Source organism: Setaria italica, chromosome II (assembly GCF_000263155.2).
Source record: "Setaria italica strain Yugu1 chromosome II, Setaria_italica_v2.0, whole genome shotgun sequence".
Lineage (NCBI taxonomy): Eukaryota > Viridiplantae > Streptophyta > Magnoliopsida > Poales > Poaceae > Setaria > Setaria italica.
Window position 1 is genome coordinate 10619497 of NC_028451.1, and position 13152 is coordinate 10632648.

A 13152-nucleotide genomic window follows, 5' to 3' on the forward strand; every position below is an offset into this window, starting at 1 on the left:
AATCTATTAAGCCTAATTAGTCCATGATTTGACAATATGATGCTAGCTAATGATGGATTAATTAGGTTTAATAGATTCGTCTCGTGAATTAGCCTCCATTTGTGTAATTAGTTTTATAATTAGCTCATATTTAGTCCTCCTAATTAACATCCGAATATTCGACGTGATATGAATTTCAGGAGGTTCTAAAGAACCAAACACCCTTAATTAATAGCACCTCCAAGGTGGGCTAAGGACGTGCATGGTACTTGTATGGAAGGTATGGAGCAGTAGCAGCACGTAACTGGCTGGCGGTTCTGCGCCAACTTTAATTTCTTGCCAAATTCTTGTGTGTCAGTGTCAACACCTTGCAAGCTACGGAACGACTATCCTTCTTTCCGCAGCCTTGAATGGACATGTATGCGTGCCCCTTACTCCAATTTTAGATTGACAGCAGAGTCAAACTGTTGACATTTCTTTTGGGGCAAGGACGGCAGGAGATCTTTCGGCCATTCAACTTTTGAGACGTACTGCTCGGATTGATCTGACTAGCTAATAACTTTGCAGTAACGAAAAGCAGCTATTATGGATACTCTAAGACCCTAATTTTTATCACACCACAATTATTGAAAAAAAACACTCCGTGTTTTTATTTACACGGCTTATTTCTATCCCATTTCGTTATGATGAACCTCTTTGATCAACAATTACTCTATTAGTATATATTTTTTTGTGATACAAACTTGATATCATTAGATTTGTATTCGAAAATATTTCTTATGATTATAGTTTTGTAATGAAAAACTAATGAAGTAGTTGTTGGTCGAAGTCTTGTCCCAAAGGAACAGAATATGTCTTGTAAAAAAGAGTGTACATCCTAAAAGCGAATATAATTCGTCTATGAACTACGTACAACGTAAGAATAAAAGACTAAGGATAAACAAAATTTAGGTGCCAGGACGCTATAAGAAGCTTGCATTTTTCCTTACATCCTATACTAACCACCATTAAGCAAGCATAAATTTTCGCACAAGTCTAAAAATGCTCACGTGAGATTTAGCTTTTCACAAAAACAAGCTAAAGGAATTTAAGATATTTGCCGGTGGTTTCCACTAGCACTCCTACAATGTTGGCAGATCCTAAAATTCTTGCGATCATACCATTCGATGACATCGAAACCATTTTGGTGCCATAGAATCTTATAGAACAAGAAGCAAGTTTTATTTGTTTAATCATACATGGTTTTACTCTTACATGTTGTGTAAAATTTAAATGGCATGGAAAATCTAATGGCAAAGTTGATGAAACGTTGTTCAAAATTAGGTTGGACCGGCTATAACGCATACAAACGTACTCTGTTTTAGAAATTTGAATAAAATTCTGCTAATAACAGTATCTCGCTCCTAAAAGTTGGGACGATGGTGGATCTTCATCCGGAGAATGAATCAAAACACGACGGCACTCTGCTCTATTCTAAGTGGCTACATAAGCTCTTCTTCTCTGATGAATACCTTCCAGATGTTCCATCAGAAACATTTGACCACGCCGTTGGCTGATCAGACAATTCTGAGTGGTGTCGTTGTCGTCAACGGATGACCGACGCAACCAGCTTGGCTGCCACGAAAGCCACACATCCTTTCCTTTGTTCTCTATATATTTGCTCTCTGCTCGTGCCAGAGAGCAGGCAGCCGCTGGTTGCAGAGTTGGAAATACTTGATGCAGGGCTTCACGATCATTTCCGTAGGTTATATCGCCTCTAAGTGTCGCAACTGGTAATGAATGGTACTTTTTTACTCGCAAAAAAATGGTATTTTTCACGCATGATTCTTGCATTTGTGTTGTTCTCCTTTTTCTGCGTCCTGCTTGCATACCATCAACTTTGCCTATATCTAGCCTGTGATGATGACTTGCAAGGTCAATGCCGACATGGTCTGAAAAAAATTACCTTTGTGATAATAATCATAATCGCAAGATCTGAGGCTTAGGACAAGGTCACAATTTTCCTTGCATAAAAAACAAGGTCTTATAATTTAGCATCCTCCCTGCTATTTCCACAACGGTTGAAGTTAGCACATACTCCCTCCATCCTAAAATACTATTCGTTTTGATTTTTCTATATGCATAACTTTTGATATGCACATAGATATATCAAAAGTTATGTACGAATAGTATTTCAGGATGGAGAAAGTACATATTATTGTGAACTGATTTTATCGATTTTGTGCTTCTCGACTTGGCCCACATTGTTTCGGAGGATTTGCGTCTGGTCACCCTTAGGGCCAAACCAAGCTATTAAGGAGAAAATCAATGTTTGGTTGAGTAGTCTGTAAATAGTTATTTCCTTTTCTCCCTTGGGCTTCCGGCCTTGTAACTCGTAAATATTATCCTTTTATTTGTAAAAAAATAGGGGTAGGGGGCTCCCCTGCCGGTTCCGTAAAAAAAAAAAGAATTACTGCCCACATTGTTTGACAAATACCTATTTATAATGATTGCAATAGCTGCAGCTTTGTGAGGTCCTCAAACTTTGGATCAAAAATGTTCGCAAAACCTTTTACACTTTGCTTTTATTTATGTGTTCCTTGTATTTTTCTTTTTGTCTACTAGTGTTTTTGTCGTGTCCTTTTTTTCTCGATTTTCTTGAATGAGTTGGTTTTTCCTCATGGTTTTGTTATTTGAAAAATGTTGTTGTTGAATAATCAACTATCCTAGCACATGTTTTATTTATGTGATTTTAATCATTAATGATAACATGATTACACTAACACGTTTGTGAGTATAAAATGTCTCAGTCTTATTGATGCAAGGTAATGAACTAGGTAAAAAGAAGTGTTCAAACCATTAGAAGAGCAAGTGAAGATTCAAGACATCAACCAAGCACAAACTCATTTGTTTACATTTTATGGAGTTGTGGTCGAACTTGTCTACCTAGATTATTCTCGTTTTAGACTTAGCATTGACCTTACATGTTCCTAGATTCCTTCCAGAAATAACAGGCCAACTTTTCAAAGGTATTTACAGAGACATGATATACGTACATGCGTGTGTGTTTAAAGGGATGAGTGTATGTATGTGTATATGTGTAAATACTTTGTGTTTGGAAAAAAAGACATCAACTAAAGCGAAGCCATGGAAGGCCGGAAGAAATATGGTGAAGGCGAGAAGATATCGAGTGGCACTAAAAGTGGTGCCAGTAGCCCTTCCAGGAACATCCGGTTATTACGTATATTGAAGCTAATCGTAGTGTTGGCAAAAAGCTCCGCTTTTTTTTTAAGAAAAAGAACGTTGAATTGTGTCCATCCATTGTAATAGGTCAAATATAAGTCAATGCATCTCTCCTCTTTTGAATTTCTTTTAGTAAATGAAATAGTGCATTTAAATAATAGAGCGTGCATGGATGAATGATTCTTATTCTATTTGGAGTGAAGTGGAATTTTTGGAGTGTAGAATGAATTTGAATATACTTTGTCCAAACTATAGTTGGAAAACCTATTCGAATAACTGGACCCCAACTTGAGCCGGAACCCAAATCAGTGCCCAGACCCAAACACACACACCTTGCACGGCATCACAGCCCGATCCACCGCCGCAAGGCAGGTAAGCTGATCGAGCGGCTCAGTCAGGCCCAGCTTGGCCTGCCTGCAGTCCACGTCTCCAGCAGAGTAAATCAGGTTCGTAGGCTCCGATGCATGCAATGCCAAACCAATAAGACAAACAAGTGCTATTCTTCAAAAGGAAATGCAGATGAGAGGTATGACCACAGAACGGAGGATCATGGAACACGGCTATGGTGGAACCAAATTGGAGCCATCCTGAAGTGGATGGACCTGTCAAAATTGCAATACCCAGACTCAAAAACTGAACAGATGTAAGCATACACATGAATCCATCGTTTAGATACTGCTCTAAAGCATAAACCCCAATTCCACTGAATCAAAACCCAAAAATGAAATACAGTGGGTCATCATATTGTATATTTCACATGACAAACTGAACTTTATTGCTGGCTCAGAAAATCAGTGAAACAACATGATTTCAACAGACATATATGGCCATGTGATATAATGCTGCAAGTGTTAGCAAAACTGGAGAAATGACTAGCAAGTCTTAACTTTCCTAAAGAACCCATATCAGCCAGGACCTCCAAATCCAATTCCCGTTCAGTTTTTTCAACCAAAGGAACTTGCTGCTCACTGGTCCCCCTTCTGATACTTGTATTGCTACTCACATTATGTGATTCATATGTTCTATTTAAAAACCTGAGTGCCTGCCATTAAAATCACTTCTTCTATCCCAGTTTCCTCTTACATTTCTTTGTGAACCTCTTGAACCATTATCTAGCTGATTTCCTCTAACCCTGCGAGCCCTATCCGAGACCGGCCCACCACGATGCATATCAAAACCGTTAAATTGTTCATTCCGTTTTGTTCTATTATAACGATCACCTCTAGACTGTCTATCATTCATGTCATGGCTCCTGCCACGGAAGTTACCACTGATGTTTGAGGAAGACTTAGTCCGCCTAGATTGGAACCGATCAACCATACCAGAATCCATATCATCAGCAAATGGTTCATCATCACTGTAGGCAAGTGCATTGTGCCTAACAGAAGCTCTGTCAGGATTTCCATGACTATGGCTTCGTCTACTTCCTAGACCTTTGTCAATGTCCTCGTCCAGATCAGAATTCATCCCCTCATCACTCTCTGATCCTAAAGATGCCCTTCTATATCTATTAGAACCACTCCGACTTCTGGTTTTATGCCAAGAATCAGCAAGATGACTCGATCTCAGGGAAGGCTGATCCTCAAATTCATCCTCATCAGCAGACACTGTTGTATCATCTTTGGCTGCATATCTTGACTTTCTACCGTTATCAAGTTCATCCAAACCTTCTGAATCAGAAGCATTCTCAAGATCAGAATAACTCATCCTTGACACTCCACCTGTCTGACTTCCTTTTGATAAGTCAAGTTCATAGCTGTCAATGTCATCCTCTTCATCATCAAAATCATCAAAACCAACTCTAGAAGATGGCAAGCTATCTCTTTCTGAGAACTTATCATCTCTTCCCTTGCCCATTGTTTCAGCCATTCTGAATTCCTCATCCTCGGAGCCCCTAGTAGAATCTCTATAGGATATGTTGTCCACAGATGAGCTCCCCCTCGCTTTAGATGAATCAGCAAACTCAAATGCAGCAACATCTGCACCATCTGACTCATTATCATCAAAATCAAAGTTCCATGCACTAGAAACATCAGATTTGCGTGGTGGTCTTTCCAATCTTTTCTGCAGTGCCGATTGCTTTGCTTCCATTTGGCTCTTGGAGTACTCATCTGCAGGGCGATCATGTTCACAATGGAAACACGACATATTCCGCCTATAGTTCAAGAAATTGCACCTGAAATTCCATGTATACAAATCAGCTCAATAAGTGAAGACATTAACAGTACATAGCAAATTAATTGTAACAGATGTAACAGAAAACACTATGAATCTTTGATACCAACTCATTCTTGTTCGCAGTTGTGATTGATTACAGATAACCATATGCAGTAAACATGGATGTAACAAGAAATGCTGGAAATTGCCAGGAGGAGGAGATAACCATAAGGTTGAAAAATAAACCGCATCCTAGATACCAAGTCATTTTTTTTTCAGAAATGTGTTTGAGGACAGATAAAATATTAGCAAACATGGATGCAGCAAAAGATGTTGAAAAGTGCGAAGGGTTAGTGCAGTGTGCATTCCATACAGTTAAGATATAATAGGCTAGAAAAATAGACACCAAAACAGAATTATGGTGAGTATGCTAACCGAGGACATTCCCACTCTCCCGGGAGGAGTTGCCTTTTGGGACGTTTAGCATCACATTGTAAGCAAATATTGTTTTTTGCAAAGTTCATGAAGTCACACCTGCAAACAAACTCCAGAAAATAAAAATCATATCCCTCAAGTTAACGAGGTTCCATAAATTACAGGCAAGTGGTTTAAATTACTTAGGGCAGAGCCAATCTCCTTTCTTCATCTCTACATCATCACGTCCGACTCGCTTCTTTGGTGGGGGAGGTGGTTGCTTCACCTTAGGAGGAGGTTTCTTTATTACAGGGGGTGGAAGATTAGGATCAATAGGAACAGCGCTCAGCTTCACAATCTCATGTATTAATTTCCGGACAACAGTCTTCAAAGATTTTAATTTGAGAAGAGGTTTGTTCTCTACAGTTTCCTTTATGTGATCAAAACCATATATCAATAAAATACGCATAACATCAAGAGTCCGAGCTTCATCTTCTTTACGTGTAAGGATGTAGCCCCTCGAACATGCATTTCGTAAATTACAAGAACTACATACCTGCAAATTAGAAGCAAAATAAAGAATCAGAAGGCCAGATTTTCTTAAAGGTATTACCATATTTGATGTCCACTTAGACATTGCATCTAAAAGTGAATTGAACAAAATTATATGCCTCCGCGCTAACACCCTGCGTTGATTATGCTTACAAAATACGGAATACTACACTGAATTATATATGATGATGTAGAAAAGCAGTACACTAGCTAGAGAAAAATGAGAAGAATGACATTTTCTGTATGAGAAAATATAATACAAGTATTCAGATCTCATGACAAGGCCAAACTGTAATGGAGACCTCATTATATATTCATAACCTTATATGAGAAGGGCTAACAATAAAACCAGTATGAGAGAGCAAAACAAAAGGGATAAAGTGTTAAGAGTAATAATGACATCCAAACAAAAAGAAGGCGCACGTCAGACAAGGTAAAAAGCGATTGGGATAGGCAAACATCTGTCATATTTTGTCAGGCAAAAGCAATATACCATCTGACAACGCAGAGTTACCAACATAAGCTAGTTCAGTCTCTTGTTTTGGGCAGAATCTAAAGCAGCTTTACTAGGCAAAAACTCAGTTGCCAAAAATAAAACTCAACTCTATTTCGCAATTCTTGTCTGTAAACTGCCATGTGCAGAAACCAAGGTGGCACAGAAAAAAAACTAAAAGAGAAATCACCACACTAATTGGCATGCTACAACAGCATAACCTTGTTTCATTGATGTAGGGGTAGAGGGTAAAAATGCAATACAAAAGGGGGAACCCAGTTCTGAAAGCTCCCACACAAGGTGGGTTTAGGGAAAGGAATTTCCAGGCAGCCTTACCCTGCTTGTTTCACGGAGGCTAGTTCGTTCCCAGGACAGGAAAAGATGCAATAAATAAACTCTTCCCCCCTAAATGTGACATAGGTTGTCAGAAAAAAGAATACAGACGTTTTGTAACAGGACTGTTTAGCACATATTCTTTAGCTCATATTAACAATTAAATGACCTTACTACAACTAATGTCAAATGAATACGCTCCATTATCATATTTGTGTATAGTGAGAATTTTAGTTTGTCTAACACCAATGTTCCAAAGGTGGCCTTGGCAGCAGCCTAGGTGCTAGGTGGCTTCAGAATACTAGGAAGCACTCTCATGTAAAGCTTTCGACCAAGTCAGTGACCTTAGGTGACCAGCCTGTCAAGGCGGTCAGAAGGAATAGAACTCACCGCAGCCAGCTCAAAGACAGGAACAATATGCAACGAAGTGACATCAAGATACGATGGGGACAGAAAACATGAGGATTCTCCTGCGTGCTCGAGGAAAAAAAAACATGAGGAGATCAGCTAAGCCAAGGGGTGGCTCCGGCTTTAGAAAAGGAAGCAAGTGGAGGTGGAGGCACAGCCAGAGGCAAAGGTTGTTATGACTTCCTTCACCTGTTGGTTTCGAGCCATGGCCAGCATGGTTAGATTCCTTCACTCCACCCACTCACCTCTCCTGTTCAGCAGTTCCCTCTCATCACCATCTTGTATGCTAGGTCGGCTAGGCATTAGGCGAAACCAGCTACTTGACTAGAACCTTTTACAGCGCAGTCTAGCATGTACGGTACCAGTTCAATGTGAGAAGCAGATAGAAGTGTTCCTTTTCTGGTTCAAATTATCTTATTTAACTTATCAATCTTAGACTCTTTGATGATAGTGGAATCAGGACAAAACGATTTGGTATCAAAACCATTTAGTTATTGTTACGCCATGTAAAGTTCCTTCACTCTCTTGCTGTGATGACTCTATCATGGTGGCTTTGGTATAAGTAACATAAGTTACAACCAAGGAACGATAAATCATAAATACACCACAAGCATGAGGGAATTTTCCGCGTAAGCAATTGCATCGCAGGTTTTCATGAATTTAAGTCTGTCTAGTGAATTGACTCTTGCGAGTGTCAATGCAGCAGTAGTAGCACTGGGTCAGGATCAGGGTGTAGATAGCTAAATGTGTTGTTGATGTTAACAATAGGCAAGCAAAACAAAAACATTAAGCATATACTAATGGAATTTCAAGTTATTTGCCTAAATTTAGGGCTATCAAATCCAACTAATTCTTAAAGGATCGGCACAAGCAAATAAAAATGTGTTTGCAATATGCAGCCGGACATTAAGAATGAAAGAAATGAAGATGGTATAGTAAAATGTGAGACAACACGTGTATCCCTCATAAACTCAGAATCTCAGATACCATCTATTATAATTAAATAACAAAAATGTTCTCTCTGAGATTCTCTGGTACTTGTCATGCCCCCATCCAAATATAGTGTTGAACAAGTAGGCGTAACTGCACTGAACCTACTGTTTGTCAGGCTACTGTTGTCCTATTCTTTCGGACCATCCTACAAAAACGAAACCCTTCGTGACCAGTCATTATGCTATCATTCGAGGAGGAGGCTAATTCCTCGATGTTTCGATGAGAATTTCTTGACTTTCCAGATAAAGAAAGAGATAAACTATAAATGACATCTCTTATGTCAATAAGACCAAAGGGATGGATATTAAATGATAGGAAGTGCTAGCCAGTCACAATGATGACTAGAGACCATGGTGGATGAGATACAAGTCGGTAGACACAACACAAAGCGGTGAAATGCAAATTTTTGGGCATTCAGAAACAAATTTCGGTTTAGAATATACAACTTACATCACCCTCATCAAGATGGACAAGTTTTCTTATAAGCTTTGCAGAAAACACCGCTTTTGCATCCATGCTGGGGCACCCATGGCCAACCAATATCTGAAGATCCTTCCTTGGCAAGGACCTGCATAAGATTGAGGAAACAATAACATGATTATTAGCACACTCCTGTTTGTTCGTTTGTTGTATCTATAAACAAAGTCGTCCAAATGCTGCAACATTAATAATAACCCTTTCTGATCTGGCATGCTAAATGAATTCCTTTTACTAATTTTGAGGCAAAATAACAATATTCACATGCACGGGCAAAGCATGTTGGTTCTCCGATACAATATATCTTAGATTTAATTATCATGTGCTTCAGTCATGGATTCACCAAAAAAATTATATGCAAGGAAGCAATATCTGATTTCGGATGGCCATAGTGATTTACTCTCAGCAGTGATGAGTTTTCCAACTTAACATGATACTTGTACCCCTAAATTTCCAAATTTTGCAATAAATTTAGGGGAAGCTTTCCAAAATTTAAATGCGACTTAAAATATCTATTCCTGTGCGTCCAAGGGAATAACAATGGCAGGATATGCATCATCATTATCCACTTACAGCGAAGAAAAAGGTATGTGTAGCAAGGTAGTCATCTAACTTCAATGAGCGACAACAGTGGTAACTTCTTAGCATCAAAACTAGGGGGGAAAAAGAACACAGTAACAACCCATCTGATGGATCTAGAAATTTTCATCTAATCCTGCCTTCAAATTTTATGCAGCTAGCACTTGACAACTCTAAATAAAGATACTGTTTTGATAATCCCACAAGCTTCTAACAAATGATAATGGTCTCTCAATAGGATGGAAAAATTGGAATGGCAATGAACTGAATCGAAGACTATGGACTGGAATTATCTTAACATGGGTTGCCTTCAAACTTTTTCAAAGCTATCGCAAGCACCTTAGGAAAGGAACCTGTTTTGACCAAAAGTCAATGACACAGGTAAAATAATTCATGTAAAGGCACCCAGATGAATTTGACTTCCGCATCGTGTATAATTAACAACACAAGGAACATAAATGTTCCACGAAATGTAACATTAGGAGCAACAAACGTACTTGAGGATGTCGAACCGGTCGCGGCCAAAGTTCATGCAGGCGTTCTTAACAGTGGTCCAGTCCCTGGAGAAGTCGAACCCGGCCTCCTCACTGACCTCTGAGAGGTCCATGGGCACAGCAGCGGCCATCGAGGCCTCGTCACCGGCCCGCCCGAGGTCGAAGTACCTCTGCTGAGCCAGCCGCTCCATCAGTTCGATCCACTCGGGCCAGGGGTGCACCAGCTCCACCTCCCTCCGCAGCACCTCCTCCATGCTCATCCTCCCCACCTCATCAGCCGCCGCCGCCGCCGCCGAGGCCTCAGCTTCCTTCTTCGGTTCGTCCGGCTCCGGCCCAGGCCCCGGCCCTGGCTCTGCCTCCAGCGGCGATGCCTCCGGGGGCGGCGCGGGGCGGCGCCAGGACTGGATGCGGCGGAGGGCGGCGTCGCGGGCCGAGATGTCGGAGGAGCGGGAGCGGTCGATGGCGTCGAGCTGATCGAAGACGAAGGCGAGGCGGGCGGAGAGGGCGGGGGGCTTAGAGGAGGCCGGCGTGGGGGGCGAGGGCGGGGAGGGAGAGGAGGCGAAGGGGCGGTGGCGGAGGAGGACGAGGAGGGAGGAAGGGGTGGGGATGCTGCGCCGGCGGCGGAGGAGGAGCGATGGGCGGTGGCACGCCATTTGGGAATTGGCTTCTGGGGTTTTCCGGCCAAAACCCTCGCCGTTTTTTTTAGAGAACAGTAGACGTGTCGCACGTGATATGAAAAGGATTACATACAAGATAATAGTTACTAGAAATAACGTATAACTAACCCTCCAAATTCAAATATTTATTAAAAAATAAACAAACTATATTCATCAATTGACACTCCCACGTATACGAGCAGTTGGACGTGTAGTTTGTACAAGAAGTTTAGATATGGGAAACTGAAACTTTGAAAAAAATAAAATAGTTGGACAATTGCCAGATCAGGCTACAGAAACGTGGATGCATTTGTCGTCTTCTTCGCCTGATCTAAACATATAGCCATAAGGATACTTCAAAGGTCTGACGTATTTATATCAGACTGTAAGGGCGGTGTATCTAAGTATATATGAATAAGTCAGATCGAGCGGCCACTGCCTCTGCTCGACGTCCATAGACATTCCGACTACAGATCTATCTATCTATCTATCTATCTATCTATCTATCTATATATACACACACACACAACCTATTTACAAAGAAGATTGGAATTAATACAATATATAGCAACCTTTGGAAAGTCGGCCGGAAGATTACGTGGTGTCGTTATAGCCGAGACCTCCACCATTCTCACTCGAGCCGTCCACATGACGGCGCTTGCTAGGTGGCCCGTTGTCGTCGTTGTTACCATCTTCACCGTTGTCGCCATCGTCGTTGTCGTCGTTGCTGTCATTGTTGACACCTTCGCTGATGTCTTCGTCACTTTTGACGCCGTAGAATTTGTAGGCCGACGACCCACGCTCACCATCAGATGACATTGCTACAGAGTCCTTCTCCTCCTCATCATCTGAGACAACCTGCGGAAGCTTGGGAGGCCACAACCCTGAAGGATCAATCAGGGAATCTGGTGGGGTTGACATTGTTGTCGTACGCGTGAGTCTCTACACCTCCTACACTGTAAAGAATGGTGCAGTTCAGGAATGGAACTATCGAGAAGGAAATGCCGTGGTTATGCATCAACGCAGTAGTGTGATGGCATATTTATTAATTGTGAAATGGCGCGATCGATCTAGAACAATTCGCCAAATGCTCAGTGGCCCTTTCGTGGCTTCTGGCAGCAACTGCACAATACGGTTCTTGCTGAACACATGCAGCTGCTAAAAAGGTATCAGATCTTGAATATAATACTGACTTATATATGGTTATTAATCTCAAAAAGTAAATGTCACACCCGGTTTCAAAGGAAAAACCAAATGCATAAATCACATGAGCGTCAAGATCAAATTACACACATGTGACGACTTTAGTGAATATCAAAATCAATGCCATAACGTAAGAGAGTATACATTATTACATGACTGGTAGTCTTTAAATCGAATAACACAAAAGTTTATTATTAACGCAGCGGATCTTCAATAAGCACGGTGACTCCACATGCAGCTGACCCGAGAAACGTACGCCTAGTACTCCTCCCAATCTTGTAGAACCTCCACAGCGTTGACTTGTTCTGAGTAGCGGGTTTAGCAAGGGTCGGTACACTTATGATTGGTACTAAGCAATCGTGGGGAATGTGTAGTGTAAGACCAATCAAGAATAGGCTAAAGTTTCAGTAGCATGTCAGCATTTTATTTAGTTGGTCAAATTTTATTAGCATTTAATACATGGAAGTTTATACCACCCACATGAAACAGGATCATAAACAGAGATAACATAAATAAGTTCGCAACAATTTAATTCTTGTCTTTCGATAATTTATGCATGTGAGGGTCTAGGCCACTCTTGACCGTGAGCACAGCTGATCGATCAGTTTTACACTCTGCAGAGGTTGCACGTCTATACCCACAAGTTGCGTAAAAGTTCAAAGAACTTTAGACCCAACCATGCGGTGTTAGCTAGGCACCATACCACACTTCCAAGGTGTGATTGCATAGGAACGCTACAAGACCTTTACAAAGTTTCCCCAGCCAGGATAGCTCACTAAGGTTTCATGATCAGCACAATGCATAAACCTCCCTAGTGGGCATAGGGTCTGAGCCAAGCTCTCTTCCCAAGAGGACCGGGTTATACACCAACGACTATCTCCTCCTCTTGCCCCTTTCAGGTAAAGCTACCACGAACCAGAGTCCCTAATTAATTAGCGAAGAACAGAGCCATATAATTCTTGTGGTTGTACTGTTTTTCAGGGTAGTCGCTCCATGTTCCAATTAAGCATGAATGGTCTTGCATTAACTAAAGGTAAATCAGGATTAATAATTGAGTTCATTAACACCACCATGTCCCAGTTAAGCAACTAAGCATGTACTACCCAACATTATGTAATTTATAACCATGTACTACCCAACATTATGTCAGCCTGGGTTGATCAAGGTGCACGGAATAAAATTAGTCAATCTT

The 13152-nt window shown here is 41.0% G+C and overlaps 1 protein-coding gene across 1 annotated transcript; it reads right to left on the reverse strand.

The window, feature by feature from the left end:
- Positions 1-3767: 3767 nt before the first annotated feature.
- LOC101777634 lies at positions 3768-10787 on the reverse strand. The gene is made up of 5 exons (XM_004955954.3): positions 10105-10787; positions 9002-9119; positions 5976-6328; positions 5794-5892; positions 3768-5377 (listed from the first exon to the last, which is right to left on the reverse strand). The coding sequence occupies exons 1-5, from the start codon at positions 10752-10754 to the stop codon at positions 4228-4230; spliced, it is 2370 nt and encodes a 789-aa protein (XP_004956011.2). The 5' UTR covers positions 10755-10787; the 3' UTR covers positions 3768-4227.
- Between the last annotated feature and the right edge of the window lie 2365 nt (positions 10788-13152).

What these genes read in the sequence shown, in the direction of transcription:
- LOC101777634 (XM_004955954.3), bottom strand. Translation starts at nt 10,754, where the DNA reads ATGGCGTGCCACCGCCCATCGCTCCTCCTCCGCCGCCGGCGCAGCATC. An exon ending in TCCATCTTGATGAGGGTGAT is followed by an intron (nt 6,329 to 9,001) that starts GTAAGTTGTATA and finishes TCTAATTTGCAG; the next exon opens with GTATGTAGTTCTTGTAATTT. An exon ending in GGAGATTGGCTCTGCCCTAA is followed by an intron (nt 5,893 to 5,975) that starts GTAATTTAAACC and finishes GTTTGTTTGCAG; the next exon opens with GTGTGACTTCATGAACTTTG.